General features: G+C 42.2%; 1 protein-coding gene across 10 annotated transcripts in view; it reads left to right on the forward strand.

The window, feature by feature from the left end:
* TPK1 (thiamin pyrophosphokinase 1) overlaps positions 1 to 18054 on the forward strand; it is a 318478-nt gene that overhangs the window by 268853 nt on the left and 31571 nt on the right. The window contains exon 8 of one of the 10 annotated variants that reach the window (XM_049894321.1): positions 8978 to 9254. The exons of the other annotated variants lie outside the window; for them this stretch is intronic. Within the exon in view, the coding sequence (XP_049750278.1) occupies positions 8978 to 9009 (32 nt within the window). The 3' untranslated portion in view covers positions 9010 to 9254. Of the gene's footprint in view, positions 1 to 8977; positions 9255 to 18054 lie in introns of those variants that run through there. 10 annotated transcript variants of the gene reach the window in all.

Consider the following 18054-nt stretch of genomic DNA (forward strand, 5'->3'; position numbering starts at 1 on the left):
TTGTAATCTGAATTTGTGAAATTAAGGAGAATTTTTATTTTAATATTTTCTGCAGACATATATATTTGTTCTCATCTTCTTTCATATCATTATGAATCAGAATCAACTCAATGATAATGGCTTTTTTTTTTTTTCATGTCCACTCAGTAAAATTTCATAGCTTCTTTTAATATAAAAAAAAAAAAAAAGCTCTGTAAAATTCATGCTGAATACTCCCTGGAAGCAATGATGGCAAGACTAGGTCTCACATACTTTCAACATGCTATCAAGAGGGATCAGTTCCTGGAGAAGGACATCATGCTTGGTAATGTGGAAGGTTATTGAAAAAGAGGAAGATCCCCAACAAGATGGATTGACACAGTGGCTGCAACAATGGGCTCAAGCATAACAATGACTGTGGGGATGGCAGTGTTTTGTTATGTTGTACATAGGATCACTATGAGTTGGAACTGAGTAGATGGCACCTAACAAGAAAGTTCATGCCTAAAATATTTTTGTTGCAATTGAAAATGAACTCTTACATTTTTGTGTTTTCTATCTCGTATATCTTTATCTGTGTGTTACACAACTTTATCAAACCTCCTATTTTTAGTTTTTTTTCGTTGATTATCATAGCCTATATAGGTTTATTTACCATCTGTATATCTCTTTGGTGAGGTGTGTTATTCAAATCAGTGGTTCTCAATGGGGCAATTTTGTCCCTGATGGGACATATGGTAATACTGAGAGACATTTTTGGTTGTCACAACTGAGGGGTTGCTATTGGCATTTAGTGGGTAAAGGTCAGGGAGGCTGCTATACGTACTACAGTGCACAGGATAGGCCCCCACAACAAAAAATTTATCCAGCCCAAAATGTTTACATTACAAAGGTTGAAAAACTGTGGTTCAAGTCTTTTGCCCAGTTTTTATTAGATTATTAGTGAGTCGTAAGAGTTATTTATGCACAAATTCTTTGTTGGATATGCATGTATGTTTGTAAGTATATTCTCCCAGTCCAAGGCTTCCTCTTCATGCTTCCTAGTGCTTCATCGATGTAGGATGGACTGTGGAGAGATGACTTCACGGTAGAACACTACCTCTCGTGTGTGTTTACCAGTACCCTTCTAGAGGGCTGCCAACATTTGCTGGCCTGTGGGGGCATGTTGGAGCAGTATTTTCAAATAATAGCCTTAAAAATTAGTTTGGGGTTTTATTCTTAAATCACAAAACAAAAATTCTGAGCCCATCGTCCCACAAGTAATTCAGATGATTTTTCTCCAAGGACATCTGTGTGTCGATATTTTACTTTAGTTGACATTTTCCTGGCTGTCTTCATGTACTCACAAACTCTTGGTTTATTCACATCCATTTAGCATTTTTCCTAGTATTATCTACCAAGTCATGGTTTGTTTTCCTGATTATTTATTAAAAAAACAGATCCCTGAGAATCGACTGTCGTTCCTTTTTTCCCAGAGAACTGATCGTTTATCTCTTTCTTTGAAAGGCCCAAGCCAATTTCCTGCTCGAGACCATCTCCCTCCCACCCCATTCCATAGCGAAGTACATCTCTTCTGTCAACAAAAATTATTCTTCGTAGAACCTTAACAAACCGAAAACCCATGGCCATCAGTCGATTTCAACTGGTAGCGATGCTATAGGATAAAGAACGAACCGCCCTGTAGGGTTTCCAAGACTAAATCTTTACTGAAGGAGACTGCCACATCTTTCTCCTGTGGAGCAGCTGATGGGCTGGAGCCACCGACCTTTCAGTTAGCAGTCAAGTGTTTTAACCACTGTGTCACCAGGACTCCTTGAACTTTAAAAAAAAGCCCCTGAAAAAAAAAAAAAAATCTGCACACACACACAGGTTTTCTCAGTTTACTCTCTGAATAACCTTCAGCCCTCCAACAACTCAGGAATCCTAGTCAGGTGTTTCTGCCTTGATTCTGATTTATGGACTCGTTCCTGTCTGGCCAGGTGCCGGCTACCTCCCACCATTCATAATCCTGTCACCAGGACTGATGGTCCATTTCCAGAGGTGAGGCGTGGCAGTCAGGTAAACAGAGCCTGTGTCTGCTCAGCCATCTATCCAATGGGTGCAAAGGAGCCCATTATCCTTCCGGCCCACCCCCATTCTCACTGGGCCTCTTCTCTTTTATACTCCTCATTTTTCTTCATAAAAGGCAAGCCTGATGAATAGCACAACATCCTGTCGCTTGCGGTTGTGCTGGGCAACCCAGAATGTTTCAGAACATCTCGACCTTCAAACCTGTGCTGTGTGAAAATGCCTCCAGAAAGTCACGGGGATTGAGAGGAAGATTGGATTTTGGTTTGAATTTTGGCTTCTCTTAATTGAGTAAGCTTTTTTTTTTTTTTTTAATGACATTGACGCTGAGAGATTCCATGACTTCTGCTGAGAGCTTTTCCCCTTTCTTCATTCCTAACGTGACGCTATGAAAGGGCCTCCGATTCTTTTTGGCCAACTGGAGGCTGCTGGAAAAAAGTCTAAATTTGTGCTAGTCCCGTTTTCTTTAGTTTTTGTGAATTCTGTGTCTGTGTATAGCCTGGGCTATTTCTGCAGAGATATAAAATTGCTGTTTTTCAGGTGTGGGGCAGGGCTACAGGAAATTTTCAATAAATGTAGTAAATTAGACCTGGTAGATGGTCTTGAATAGATGCATAAGAATGGGCAAGCAGAAATCATCAGGAACCAAATGCTGCCAAGATAATTCATTTCCAATCAGCATAGGGATGATAGAAGTTTTAAGTTTGTGTGAACTCACTGAAGATAGCTACCTACTTCAATTTTCTTATTCTTTAGTGCTTTCTATGTGCTCAAACTATGCCAGAGTGAAAGTTGAGTGTCAGCGTTTTAAGAAGGAAATAAGTGAGTTAAAAATAGAGGTAGCCAAGAGTACAAGATTCATTCAGGGAACGAGGGGACCAGAGAAACAAGGAGATGGTCCGATGGCTAGAAGGGATATCAGTCAGTGCTTAGGGATGTCCTTAACAACAACGCCACTTTGGAAAACCCTATCCACATTTAACGGTTTACACTCAACTACTAACCAAAGGGTGAGGAGAGAAATTTTCTTTTTGTCAACATAATGGACCCTGGGTTGTTTCCTGAAGGCAAGGAAGGAGATGGTGAAGAGGAGGAGGCTAATGGTGCTAGAAAGAATGGCCTAGATCAGCTCTTCTTATACTTCAGTGTCTTGATAAAATGCGATTCTGGCTCCCTGGGGCTGGGCCTGGGAATCTGCATTTCTGACAAGCTCTGGAGATGTTGCCGTTTCACAGCCCACACATAGAGTAGCAAAGGGATCCCTGGAATAGAGGAAGAGGGTCTAACGCCATGTCAGAAAGGGAAGTCCTCCCCTCAGACCTGAGAGAAAGATGACAAGATAGATGTTTGGGCAAGATAGTGAAGGGCAGGTCAGAATGTGTTCCTCTCCCACTGGCAGTAGTAAATATGGAAGGAGGAAAAAAAAATAGAGTGGGAGGGAATATACTACCCAGGAGGCAGCCCAGCCCCAAAGAGATCATCTTCCCCAAGTGCTTTTTTTTTTTTTTTTGATTTTGTATAAATCTCATTTACTTTGGGAATCTAAATTTTTAATCCTTCTATCATACCTTTCCACACATTTATGTATTGTCTTTTTACTTCTATTGTGTTCACCTCAAGGACAGAGATTAAGTTCTATTATGTTTTACAGGTGATAGATGCTCAGTAATCAATATTTGATTGGTTGGTTACAGTCAGGAGTCCTGAGTTCTGGTCACAGCTCTACTACCAGCTCCCAATCAATAGTACATCACTCTGACTCTCCTTGCCTCTCTTTCTTCATCTGCCACTGTCTGGTAATACCTTTTCTTCTCACCCCCTATAGTTGCTGTGAGAGAGAAATGAGGCCTTAATGGCAGTGCCACTTTGGAAAATCTACCCAAATTGATTGATTTGTGCTCAGGTACTAACTAAACATTGGTGGTTTGAATCCATCCGGTGACACCAAAGAAGAAAGCTTTAGCAATCTGCTTGCATAAGGATTAACCAAACCAAGAAACAAAACTCATTGCCATCGAGTCGATTCCTATTTATAGCAACCTTGTAGGACAGAGTAGAGCTGCCCCATAGAGTTTCAAAGGCTGTAAATCTTTGCAGAGGCAAACCGCCACATCTTCCTCCTGTGGAGCGGCTGGTGGGTTAGAACCACCGACCTTTCAATTTGCAGCCTAGAGCTTACCACTGGGCCACCAGGGCTCTTTTTCATAAAGATTGCAGTCAAAAAAAAAAACCCAATGGGGCAGTTCTAGTCTGTACCACATGGGATCACTATGAGTCGGAATCAACTCAATTGCAACAGGTATTCAATTAAATTTTGTTTGTTCGTTTTGGTTTTTTATTCAATTAAGGTGCTCTTAGTAGTAGTAACTTTTACATATTATAGTCTTTGTTAGATACTATACAGTAAACCTTCCAACATCACTAGAAATATGATTTGCACAAGATGTACTTTGTGAATGGCTCTAATTCTGATCTACAGTGGAGATGCAGGAAAGTGGAGAAAGCCCCATCGGAGGCTCAGTATCCCCAAGTGCTTTTTGTATCAAAGAGAGTTAGAATTCTGTTTAATGGTTTATCTTTTCTGAAACTGTTCTAGGGCCAGTGTGCAAAAACTGTTGATTATACAGCATTCAAAAGAAGTTTTCCCCATGTGCAAGTGTGTCTACTTCATTAAAGTGCCTGCCCCACTTGAAATACATAGTGTGTGTGTGTGTGTGTGTGTGTAAATGCAGATGGGCTCCTGGTGTGTTTCACATCTTCTCTTAATGAGAATGGAGAAAAGACTCCGTGTTGGCTTGGCTGTTGGGCACCTCCAGTGAACCCAAGGCCTAACTAAGGGTTGTATGACATTCTAAAAATCTAGACTATACCACATAACCCCTGCCTCCTCCTTGTTGTTATTGTTAGGTGTCATAATGTTAGTTCTGACTCATAGAGACCCCATGTACAACAGACCAAAAGGCTGCCCAGTCCTGTTCCATCCTCACAATCCTTGCTATGTTTGAGCACATTGTTACAGCCACTCTGTCCATCCTGCCTCCTAGGCACATAGAATCTAGCAAGAAGACCAAGTCAGCTGAAACTAGTTGTGATTTTTTTTAGCACATACTGTATATAAGACCTCATACACATGCAAAAGCTGGACCTTGAAACAGGAAGACAGAAGAACTGATGCATTTGAATTGTGGTGTTGGCAAAGAATATTAAATGTATTGTGGACTATCAGAAGAACAACAAATCAGTCCTACACAAAGCACAACCAGAATGTTCCTTAGAAACAAGGATGGTGAGATTTCAGCTTTCTTACTTTGGACACGTCATCAGGAAAGACCAATCGCTAGAGAAGGACATTGTGTTTGGTAAAGTGGAGGGTTGGCAAAGGCAAGGGGAACCTCAGGAGATGGACTGATATAGTAGCTACAACAATCAGCTTGAGCATAGCAATGATCACAAAGATGGCGCAGGGCCAGGCAGCATTTTGTTCTGTTTGTTATACATAATAAGGTCACTACAGGTTGGAGCCGACTCGACAGCACCTGATGACAACATGTATAAGATCATGTGATAAACACAAGTAAATGTTGAATAGCAAAGAACCTTCCAGTAAATACAATTAAGGCTGCCATGTGTCCTGAGGGACAAGAAGTCTCCTTATGAGGCAGGGTGAGTAATGTTGCTCATTTAATTTATGTGAATAACACACAATTTTTTAAAAAAGACTACCAGTTCTCAAGGAATGAAGAAAATATAGATGGACAGCAGAGAAAATATTAATCAGAACATCGAGGGTCATTATTTTATTCCCAGTAAAAACGGCTTCCCTTGATATCTCTGACACTTTTATATACATGTGCTCAAAACAATGCTGACATGGGGGCAGTCAAGAAAATTAGGTTTTGTTCGTTGCCTGTACGTCCTTGCCTGCATTTCAAATATTTGCACACGCTTATCCAGCTTAGCGTTTGATCTCTATATCCCCGGGGAGAGAAGAGAAGGCACGTAGCTTAGTACTCAGCTGGCTTTAGCTTCCTCTGTATTCTACTACGTATACTTGATTTTTCTGTGGTTAAAAGGAAAAAGCAGCTCTTAAGTTTTAAAGATGACTGAGAATGACCAGATGAGGAAGTTAAATGTCTCTCTGTGAAAGAGAAACATGAATCCTCTTTTGATTAGAAGAAAGACGCATAAAATGTGATAAATATATTAATCAGATTTTTCTCTTCAGAGCTGTCAGATCTACTAGCAGGTGTAATAAAATGTTACACGCTTATCAGTGTATTGTTTGATCTTTTTAATCTTTTGACAGAGAACCTGAAGGCCTTCATCCCTCTACATTCCTTTTAATAAAGATAAAATTAAAATAATTTAATAGTAGTTTTTATCATAATGTATTGGAGAATTGAAATTACTGCTAATGGAATTATCTGTGAAGCAAACATGACAAATAAACCTTTTCTTTCATTGAATTTAAGGACTGGTGGTGCAGTGGTTAAGCGCTCAGCTGCTAACCAAAAGGTTGGTGGTTTGAACCCACCAACCATTCCCAAGGAGAAGGATGTGCCAGTCTGCTCCTGTAAAATTGTTGTTAGGTGCCATCAAGTCAGTTCCTACTCACAGCAACACCGTATATAACAGAATGAAACACTGCCCAGTCCTGCCTTATCCTCACAACCTAAAGATTACAGCCTAGGAAACCCTATGGGGCAGCTCTGCCCTGTCCTACAGATTTGCTATGAGTCGGAATCGACTCAACGACAGGCAACAACAGTTGAATGGTTTACTTAAAACGCAACACCTATTAGCAGTCGATGCCACCCTCCCCCCAGCCCCCTGGCACCCGCTAATCTACTTTCTGTCACTGCGGATTTACCTCTTCTGGAAATTTCGTATAAGTGGAATCACACATGTGCTTTTGTGTCTGGCTTTTTCACTCAGCACGGTGCTTTCAAGGTTCATCCGTTTCGTAGCGTGTGTGAGAATGTAATTTTCTGTGGCTGAGTAGTAGTCCACTGTGTGGATAGAACACATTCTGTTTGTCCATCTGTTGGTGGACATTTGGATTGTTTCTACTTTTTGGCTATCACGAATAATGTTGCTACAAACATTTGCATACAAGTTTTTGTGTGAACTCACGTTTTGATTTCTCTTGGGCATATTACCTAGGAGTGGAATTACTTGGTTATACGGTCATTCCATATTTAAGTTTTGGGGTTTTGTTTTTTGGGAAACTGCCACAAACTGTTTTCCACAATGGCTGCACCATTTTACTTTCCCACCAGCAATGGATGAGGGTTCCATTGTCTTCACATCTTCACCAGCACTTATTTTCCAGGTTTTTATTATTTTATTGCTATCCTACTGGGTGTGAAGTGGTATCTGTTTGTGGTTTTGATTTGCATCCCCCTAGTGACTAATGAAGTTGAGCATCTTTTTACTTGCTTACTGGCCATTTGCATGTCTTTGGAGAAATCTCTATTGAAATTCTTTGCCCATCTTTAATATGTAATTTGTCGAGTTGCAAGAATTATTTATTCTAGATACTAGGCCCTTATCATGTATGTGATCTACAGATACTTTCTCCCATTCTGTGAGTTGTCTTTCCACTTTCTCGATAGTGTCCTTTCATGCACTAAAGTTTTGCATTTTCATAAATTTCAATTTATATATATATTTTTTCTTTCGCTGTTTGTGTCGTTCTATTCATTTATAAATTTATTTGTACTGGAATAGGATACTATTTAATATTTTAAATTCTTCTTGTTTCTTGGTTATCCATAATTTAGATAGCCTCATTACTAACTTCTTTTTCACTGACCCTCTGCTTTACCACGCATGATGTCCTTCTCCAGGGACTGATCCCTCCTGACAAGTCCAAAGTATGTGAGACGCAGCCTCGCCATCCTTGCTTCTACGGAGCATTCTGGTTGTGCTTCCTCCAAGACAGATTTGTGCGTTTTTTTGGCAGTCCATGATATATTCAATATTCTTCACCAACATCACAATTCAAGGGCATCAATTCTTCTTCCGTCTTCCTTATTCTTTGCTTCAGATTTCGCATGCATATAAAAAAAAGCATATAAGGCAACTGAAAACAGCATGGGTTGGGTCAGGAGCACCTTAGTCCTAAGGTGATGTCTTTGCTTTTCAACACTTTAAAGAGGTCTTTTGCAGGCAATTTGCCCAGTGCAATTCATCTTTTGATTTCTTTACTGCTGCTTTGGTGGGCGTTGATTGTGGATCCAAGTAAAACGAATAACAACCTTAAAACTGGCTTTCTAAAAACAGGGTATGTGGACAGTACTTCCTTTAAGGGCAGGGTGGTACAGTAGAGAGAGCCTGGGCTTTGGAGTGGCTAAATGGTTTTAGGACCAGTTTTCAATCATCCATTTTATTAGAATATTCACTAAAATTCAACAATATCTCAAAATAGAGTTTGTGAATATGTACAATAATTTGCATTTCCGTGGTAGCCTACCTCAAGTATCTCTAAAAGCAAAAATGATACTTAAAAAAAAATGAGAAAAAACTGGAGCTTACAAAGTCCAAAAACACTTTGCCATACCGTTTACCAAATGCTACTGCCTTTAGGAACACATTAAATGCACGCAAATCAAAGTGTCCCATGATGCTGGTGATGAAAGGAGCCTCCTCCACTAATGTTGGGGTGTGAGCCACTGAGAGGCTGCCTGAGCATCCTGTTAGAAGGGCTTCCCTTTGATTAAAAGGAAAGTGAGCCAGCAGACAGGCTGCCATGTTTACGGCTAAGAGTCCTGTGCTGGCCACCCGGCCACATTCTCTCGCCTAAGTAATCTACTGCCACATCTAGGCAGGGGGAATGGCTCTGATCTAAAGATTAATAAATAGAGTGGCCTGTGGAACCTTCCAGAGATGTACATAAAATACAAATTCTTCCATTTCTGTGTGCACCGAGGTGTCTTCTGTCCTGGGATAGCAAGTCTGTGAGGCCTAGAAGATTATTAAAGAAGGCAGCAGGCAGTTTCAGAAGTGCCCTGACTCCCCGTGACCACGGCGCTGCAGCCATCGCGGTAATTTATGTTGATGAATTGCAGTCGTCGGAGCGTCCAAAGCACTTCACGGATGTCTCCCTAACTCTGCGTTTCCTGTCCCTGTGTCCGGATGTATAAACTTGCATTAAAAAAAAAAAAAATACAAAGCACAGCAAATTTCTGAAGGTATTCCTTAAATTGTCACAACCTAGTTTGGGTTGGCTTAAAGAAAGGCAAGAGTGACAATAATAGATTATTATTAGTGTTTCATCCCCCCCACCCCCCCAGCAAAAGTCTGAGGATTCTACAGTGGAAAGAAATGAGAACATAATTTGAAAGAGTTTAGTTTTCCAAGAAAAGAAAACAAAATGTAAGAAAAATGGAAACGTTGATTCCAAAGCATAGGAGAATGGGTATATACCAACAAGAAGTATGAACGACAGCGGGAAGCCAAGGTGATTAAACCAAGAACTGCATGTTGCTGAGCACACAGTGGACCCTCTGTGCATCCGTTGCTGTCAATTCTGACACAGACCAAGCCTATAGGACAGAGCAGAACTGCCCCATAGGGTTTCCAAGGCTGTAATCTGTGTGTGTGTGTGTGTGTGTGTGTGTGTGCGTGTGCGCGCGCGCTTTAAGTGAAAGTTTACAAATCGTCAGTTTCTCAGCCAAAAACCTATACACACCTTGCTGTGTACTCCTAGATGCTTTCCCCCTAACGAGACACCACACTTCTCTCCACTCTGTGTTCCCTGTGTCCATTCAGCCTGTTCCTGTCCCCCTCTGCCTTCTGATCTCACCTCCAGACAGGAGCTGCCCACATAGTCTCATGTGTCTCTTTGAGCCAAGAAGCTCACTCCTCATCAGTAACATTTTCCATCCCATATTCCAGTCCAATCCCTGTCTGAAGAGTTGGCTGCGGGAATGGTTCCAGTCTTGGGCTAACGGAGGGTCAGGGGACCATGACCTCCGAGGTCCTTCTGGTGTCAGTCAGACCATTAAGTCTGGTCTTTTTATGAGGATTTGAGGTCTGCACCCCACTGTTCTGCTCCATCAGGGATTCTGTTATGTTCCCTGTCCAGGCAGTCATCAGTAGTAGCCACCAAGGCTGTAATCTTTACAGAAGCGGACTGCCATGTCTTTCTACCACAGAGCGGCTGTGGGTTTGAACCGCCGACCTTTTGGTTAGCAGAGGAGCACATAACCACTATACCACCAGGACTCCAAAGGCAATGGAGGGGGTACCTAAAAGCACAGGTGGAGTTCCACCTGTGGGCGTGCCTGTAAGCAGAAAACAGCCTAGATAGGATCTGCGTTCACTTACAGCCTGCAAGCTGGGACTGGAATCCCTGTTTTGCACCATCAGTCAGCTATTGCCACAACAATGCTGTGTTTCACAGGCCCTCAAAGCTCGGTGGTTCAATAACACACAGCTGCAGATCTGCTATCATTTGGCTAATCCAGAGCCGGGCTTGTTTCCTCAGCAGCTGTGCGAGGCTGTCCTTCCCTCCTGCAGGATCTGTGGGCCTTATACTGGCATGTTCTCTGAGGCAGTGAACACTCAGCCTGCTAGCTGGTCTGGCTCTGACCTACCTGACGGTTCTTTCCACCCAAATGCAATCGGCCAAAGGCAGTCCCCTGGCCAAACCCTTGCCTAGGGCTGAGAAGAGCCGGGTCTTAAAAAATGACGCAAATCAGAGGAATGAAACTGTTTCAGAAGATGACCTAGGATTGGTTGGCTGGCTGTGGGTTTGCCTTATTTTATGGTTATTTCCCATGTCCTCCTAGACAAGCTTACAACCTACACAGGGAGGTCCTCCAAGGTTAGAGATGGTGATTGCTAACTTCTGGGTCTTCTTCATGGCTGTGGTAGAAATACAAGCTCTATTACTAATTCCTGGGGCCCAGGGAATATGTTTTGTCCAGGCAGCCTCTGAAGACACTGGTGGCTCGGGGGTAGGATTCTCACCTCCCATGTGGGAGACTGGGTTTCGATTTCCAGCCAGTGCCCCTCGAGCTCAGCCACCACCCATTTGTCAGTAGAAGCCTGCATGTTGTTATCATGCTGAACAGTTTTTAGCAACACTTCCAGACTAAGACTAGGAAGAAAGGCCTGGCGATCTAATTCCAAAAAATCAGCCAGTGTAAACCCAGTGGCTCACAGTGTTCCAATCTGCAGCCAGTGATGGGGATGGCGCAGGACCGGGCAGTATTTTGTTCTGTTATGCATGGGGTCACATGAGTTTGGGGCTGACTCAAGGGCAGCTAAAAACAATGGGCATTCTGTGGCCCAGAAGCTGCAGCAACTATGGAAGATAAACAGCCAATTCCTTCGAAGGCTGTCTGTCCAGACATAAGACCTTAGTAGATTTTTCCACTTTCTTGTGGCAGGTGCCTTGCTAAATGGGTGGTCTTTGTTTTTCATCTGTTTATTGCTCAGTGATTCCTGTTAACTGCTAGAATCAGAGATGAAACCCTGCTGTGAGGCAGAACTTCAGTCAGGGTGATGGTCTCCCCACGGGCCCTGGCTAACATCAGCTAAATGACCCGTCAGAGGCACTGAGAGAAACGTGAGCACTCAGGGAAAGTGCTTTTCCTCGCCACCACCAAGAACTAGAAAAGAGGAGACCTACAGAATGAGCATACAACCCAAACTGAGTCACGGTGTTCACTCTTTTCTTGTTTTTTATTTCGAGTCAAGCATCTTTTCTTAGAGATAGTATATCAAATTAGGGACGGGGCAGGCTAGTCTGTCCTGCAGTGTCGCTAAGAGTCGGGCCTGGGAATAAAGTTGTCCCGTTTTCCCTACTTCAGTTTTCAAGAGAGGGTGGTTGAACTTGTCATTGTCATTAGCATCAAACACTTTTTTCTCTGCAATCAAGGGTCCTACAGCTTAGACCGAGAGAAAAGACATGTACCTGAAAAAATAGAAATGATACAAATTTTTTTTCAAGCAGCTCAGTGTTTCACTATATTGGGTATCGTTCGAACAACTTCTCTATGGGAGAACAGAGAAATTGTGTTTCCTATCCTGCAATGGCAGAGGAGTCCCTGGGTGGTGCAGTTAATACACTTGGCTGCTAGCCAAAAGGTTAGAGGTTCAAGGCCACCCAGAGGTGCCTTGGAAGAAAGGCCTGGCAATCTAGTACTGAGAAATCAGCCACTGCACACCCTATGAGCACAGTTCTACTCGGGTACTCATGGGGGCACCATGAGTTGGGGTCAACTCAGCAGACCCAGTACAATGACAGAACACAAGAAAAATAGACAAAAATATAAATAACATCACAATTCTCCCATTATCCTCGCACCTAAAGAAAAGCACTTTTAGCATTCTGTTGTTTATTCCATTCTTTTTTTCTATATATACGTTAAATTCCTGAATTTCCAAAGAAATTAGTATTGCTTAAGCTCTTGTAGGTTTAGGTGGTGTTAGGTGTTCGGGTTTTTTGTTGGTCTTCTTGTCTTGTTTTAAGCAGCATATTTATTTAATGAATGTTTATTAGGCATCGACTCTGTGTCTGGCATTGTGTTAGGTGTTGGGGACCCAGGGGTGAGTGAGCCCCTCAAGGAAGCTAAGACTCCAATAGACCATGCTGCTGGCCAATACCGAGGCTCATATTCTACTCAAACCAAGTAGCTGTTGTGCCATCAAGTCGATTCCGACTCACAGCGACCCTACAGCACAGAGTAGAACTGCCCCATAGGGTTTCCTAGGCTGTCATTTTTACAGAAGCAGATCACCACATCTTTCTCCTGAAGAGCAGCTGGTGGGTTCGAATGCCAGCCTTCTGGCTATCAGCTGCAAACTTAACCATGTGTTCCCCATCCAGTGTTTCTTAACCCAAATATGAGGCTTTACGGAAGCCCTGGTGGCACAGTGGTTAATTGCTACAGCTGCTAACCAAAAGGTCAGCAGTTCAAATCCACCAGGTGCTCCTTGGAAGCCCTATGGGGCAGTTCTGCTCTGTCCTATGGGGTCGCTATGAGTCAGGATTGACTCCATGCAATGGGTTTGGTTTTTTGGTTTTATGAGGGTTTACATTTTTTCAAGTTAAACTTTTTTCCCATTGCTTTTTTCTCCTTTGTTTTGTTTTATATGGCAGCTTTATTAAGATAATCCACATGCCAGAAAATTCATCCTTTTACAGTATACAGTCCTCTTATTGCTTTTGGCTTGAAACTTTAACCCTTCAGGATCTTTGTGAAGGATTTTTGTGAAATGTGATCCTCTACCAGTTTACCTCCTTCCTCCACAAATCTGATTAACCCTGCTGGTTTCATTCCAACACGGTGATACAAGCTGAACAGGGCAACCCCAAGGACAGGATCGTACGACACTCAGTTTTAGGCCTTTGTAAAGAGCCACCGATGGATACTCTTTGGGAAAGATGATTCAACTTCCCTAAATCCATCTGTCTGTATAATCATTTAGCCCCCATTTCACCATTTTATTCTTGACAATAAAACTGTTGTCTCTGAAAAGCAAACCACTGCTGAAGAGTAATCGCCGGAAGTTCTTTCAGTGATCCGCATCCAGCCAACAGAACTCCAGTCCCTCCCGTGTCTTGAGCTCAGTTTCCCATACACAACACCCAAGACACTTTTCCTTGATGGCGGATGAAAAGCCAAGTAAGAGTCAGGAACCTGACGCTACATTCAATTTTCCAGGCAGGAATCCACAGGCTTTTCTTTGCTCTAAACGGCTTTGAAATCTCCTACTTGTTATTGGATTCAGCCCCACTGGTTTTATGTGTGTCTCCCATCTTCCAGATCTCTAGCTTTTCTCTTCTCTCACCTTTTAAAGGTTCTCTTGATTAAACGAAGCATTTCCATGTCTACTTTCCAGTGGAAAATATTTTCCATCCTCAGAGTTACGGTTATAAAGTAGTAATATGTAGCCTGTCACGATAAAAACCCTTGTTTGCTTTTTGCTTTTTTAACATGCTGTTTGTGCACTGGTATACAGGTCCTAATCCTGAGAAAGTCTTCTCAACTAGCTCCCAGGGGAATATCCCAATATCCTCATCATCTCAGTATGGCTCCCAGAAAGATGGCACATCCATCTGGGTGGTTTCTCCTCCCCCAACGTCTCTCTGGGTGGTTTCTCCTCCCCCAGCCTCTTCTGGGAAAATCTAATTGTACTTCTCACAGAAAACTGTAAGGATCAGTCAAATCAGTTCCATTCTGTTCTGACACCAGCTGCACATACAGCACTCTGACCCAACCACCTGAAGCGAGGGCTCTCCTCACAGGTTAAAGGGCACAGTTCTTCAGACACCAGCCATAAGTGTGGGAGTCCCCATGGCCCCCCTCACTTCTCACCTGCTGGCTACAAATTCTACCCCGTCAGGATAACAGCCATAAGCTCAGGGCCCCTAGTCCCTCACTTCTGACCTGCCGTCTCCCACCACTTCCTCAGGTTCGGTAATTCACTAGAACAACTCGCAGAATTCCGGAAAGCATTGTACCTACAATTACAGTTTTATTATAGGAAAAGGCTAGATGAATAGGCATATAAGGCAAGGACTGGGAGGGCTCTTAACGTGGAACCTCCATGTCCCAGAAAGGGACGCACTATCCCTCCCTCCTTTGCATTGATGTCTGTCACCAACCAGGAAGCCCCTGGAGCCTCCACGTCCAAAACCTTTGTTGGAGCTTCGTTATGTAGCTTCATTGACTGAATCAACCCACTCCCCTGAGGTCAGCTGATATCGAGAGGATCTTTCCCGCCTGAGTCACCTCGTTAGCATAACCTGGAACTTAGGAACCAAGGACAAAAATGAAGTTCTTTGGATAAAGTTAAGCCCACACCCCCAAATTTGATTTTAAGATTTTATCTAGTTTTCATATTTTCTACCAAATACCTTGCCAGTATTCCATTTCTAGCCAGAAACACATTCTTTTTGTTTTAAGTAATGAACAGTTTGCTTCCCGTAGCCTTTTTTTTTTTTTCCTGGATTCAAGCATAATTTTCTTGAGCGTACCATCATTCAAGTATCCAGTATCTGTAACAGCATGAGTCCTTCCTTGCTCTCACAGTAAGGAAAGGCATCTCCCAGCTGCTCAGCAGTTCTTTACGGGACTTTTAGGCAAAACGGGCAGCTGCCTTTGGGGACTTTTCCTAAGCATTTAACAATATTTAGGCATAAAGGCAGCTCTTAATGCTCCTATTTTAGTAGGGACTTTTGAAAACTCAGACAATTACATCAGCACTGTTACCGTGCAGAATAAATACAGTACCTCACTGTAATTTTCTCCCTTGGCTCAGTTCCTCAAACTTGAAGGGAGTTCCTTTCTTTATAATTTGTGTCAACAAAGTATTGTTTCTCCAGCTGTCTTCATCCTCTCTACCCACCATAAATTGATTCCAGTGGGAGGGAAGGCGAGATAGTAAATCAGCAAATCTGTGCTCCTATTTCCCTTTTTGTTTTGTTCCACTATGTAATTACACCTCATTTTCCTAGAGTAGCAGATTTTCACAGTTAAAGCTCATGTATTTCAATATTTATCCACGAACATAATAGGAAAGAAGCCTGAACAGCTCTCCCCCTCAGCTCTCACCTAGAAACTAATATTTGCCTTAAGGAGAGAAAGGAGAATCCTTTTCTGATAAAGGATGTTTTTGGAAAAGTGTTAATTACCAAATAACATCACTTATAATTTTGCCTTTTTAGAAATATGCCATTACTAAATAACATTGTTTACAATTTTGCCTTTAGAAATATGACTACTAAGTAATACCACTTATAATTTTGCCTTTTTAGAAATTAGTGAATGAATCTTTAAAAAAAAAAAAAAACCCATTGCAGTTGAGTCTATTCCAACTCCTAGTGACCCTATAGACAGAGCAGAACTGCCCCATAGGGTCTCCAAGGAGTGGCTGGTGGATTTAATCAGCCAACCTTTTGATTAGCAGCTGAGCTCTTAACCACTGTGTCACTAGGGCTCCTGAATGAATGCTGGCAGGAAGAAAAAAAAGTCCCTGTGCCAGGTAGAGCCATGGAAGCTTTCAGGTGCCAGAAGAATGCTCCAAAGGCCCCCTTGCCCACCAAAAACAATTATTTGGGTGTGATTGCTGTGACTTACAGTCAGTCAGTATTTACTGAGTGTCTCACTTGTGTCAAGCATTGTTTTAGGTGGCAGAAATGTTCCTACCTAGCACTGTTATTAAGGCAGTTGAGCAAGATCACACAGCTAGTAAATGGTAAAAACAAAATTCAGACTTGGTCCCACCTGACTGCAAAATCCATGTCCTTAATAACTGCACTACAAGGTTTCTTGCCATGTAAGAGGGAGAAGGAGTTCTCAGAAGCATTCAGACTCCTAAGGCTATCCTTCAGTCACTTTGATGAATAAGGTGTATCTGACCCAAGCCACGGTCTTTTCATTTGCCTCATAAGCAATGAAAAAGGAAGACAGAAGAAGAATTGGTGTGTTCAAACTGTGGTGTTGGCAAAAAACTTTGTATATACTGTGGACTGCCAGAAGAATGAAAAAATCAGTCTTAGAAGAAGTACAACCAGAACGCTCCTTAGAAGTGAGCATGACAAGACTTCAGCTCCTTACTACAGACACTCCATCAGGGAAAACCAAGCTCTAGAAGAGGACGTCATGGTTGGTGAAGTAGAGGGTCAGTGAAAATGAGATGGATTGACACAGTAGCCACAGCAATGGACTCAGACATGCCAAGGGTCATGAAGAGGGTGCAGGACTGGGCAGCAACTTGTTCCATTACACGTGAGGCCGCTGTAAGTCGGAGCTGAACTGACAGCAGTTAACAAAAAGGCTACTCTTGGTTGTTACGTGTGCTGGCCAACCCACTTGAAGCATGTAGTAGGGACCACCACTGTAGACCCCAGAAACCAGAAAGATGGTAATAGTGCAGTCAGTCTAAGGAAGTTAACATTTTCAGCTCTGCCCTAAACGTCTGCTATAAAGTCTGTGTCCTGTTTTCAAAAGTGTTTCAAACTTTTGTTCAGAGATTTGCTTCTTGCCTTTTCCTTAGAAAGGCCACACGGGAGACACTGAGCCAGGTTTACTCACGTTAACCCTGCATAAACAGTGACTTGAGCAGCATTTCCCCATTATTTCACATGCCTAGCAGAAAGCCAAAATGGGAAAATAAACTGGTTGTTCAGTTTTTCTAGCAAAGTTTGAAGACATTTAAATCAGTTCATGATTTGTGAGGGCCTTTACGTTTCATTTTCTGAATACAAAATATGTAAGTCCAGCTGTTGGACGGGGGCATTTTTCAAAGAGCAGGATGAACACGAATCATGCTGTTTCCTTGTCGTTCACTCTGGTTCCTACTGCTTTGTGCTCTGTGGTCAGAAATTATAAAAAAAGTTATTTAAATTAAGACTATTTCTGTGAAACATTCATATCTATTGACTTTTTAAAAGAACTTTTACACTTTGAAATAATGATAGATTCACAGAAAGTTGCTGGAAAACAAAACAAAAAGTACAGGGAGGCCCTGTATCCTCTTCTCCCATTTTACCCTAACGGTAACATGCTGCGTCTCGTTCCTACTGAATTTTACCAGTTCTTTATACGTGGTTTACACTGATCCTTTGTTGCTTATGTGGTCTGAAAATATCCTTTATCTTTTCTTTTCGATACTTTTAATGAACAGATTTCTTAACCTTTTTATGGTTAAATCGATCAATTGCACGTTATTTTACCCAAATAACGCACACCTTCTACTTTTGTTTGCCAACCTCACCGTCTCCCCTCGTGAGGTATTTTCATAAGTGGCTCTATGCCAATTTGTTTTACATGTTGTTCCAAAAAAATTAGCTGAGCATGCTTACAAAAAGATCTCACTGGGAGAGGGCATACGGTTGGCAAACAGAAAACCAAAACCAAACCAAACCCAGTGCCATAGAGTCGATTCCAACTCATAACAAACAGACGGCAGGTGTTATTTGTGTTAAAAATATGGCATTTATGGTTTCATCCTTTATATTTAGAAATTCCTTTCTACTCCTAGTCATGA

The sequence above is a fragment of the Elephas maximus genome, chromosome 8, assembly GCF_024166365.1.
Source record: "Elephas maximus indicus isolate mEleMax1 chromosome 8, mEleMax1 primary haplotype, whole genome shotgun sequence".
In the NCBI taxonomy this organism is placed as follows: Eukaryota; Metazoa; Chordata; class Mammalia; order Proboscidea; family Elephantidae; genus Elephas; species Elephas maximus.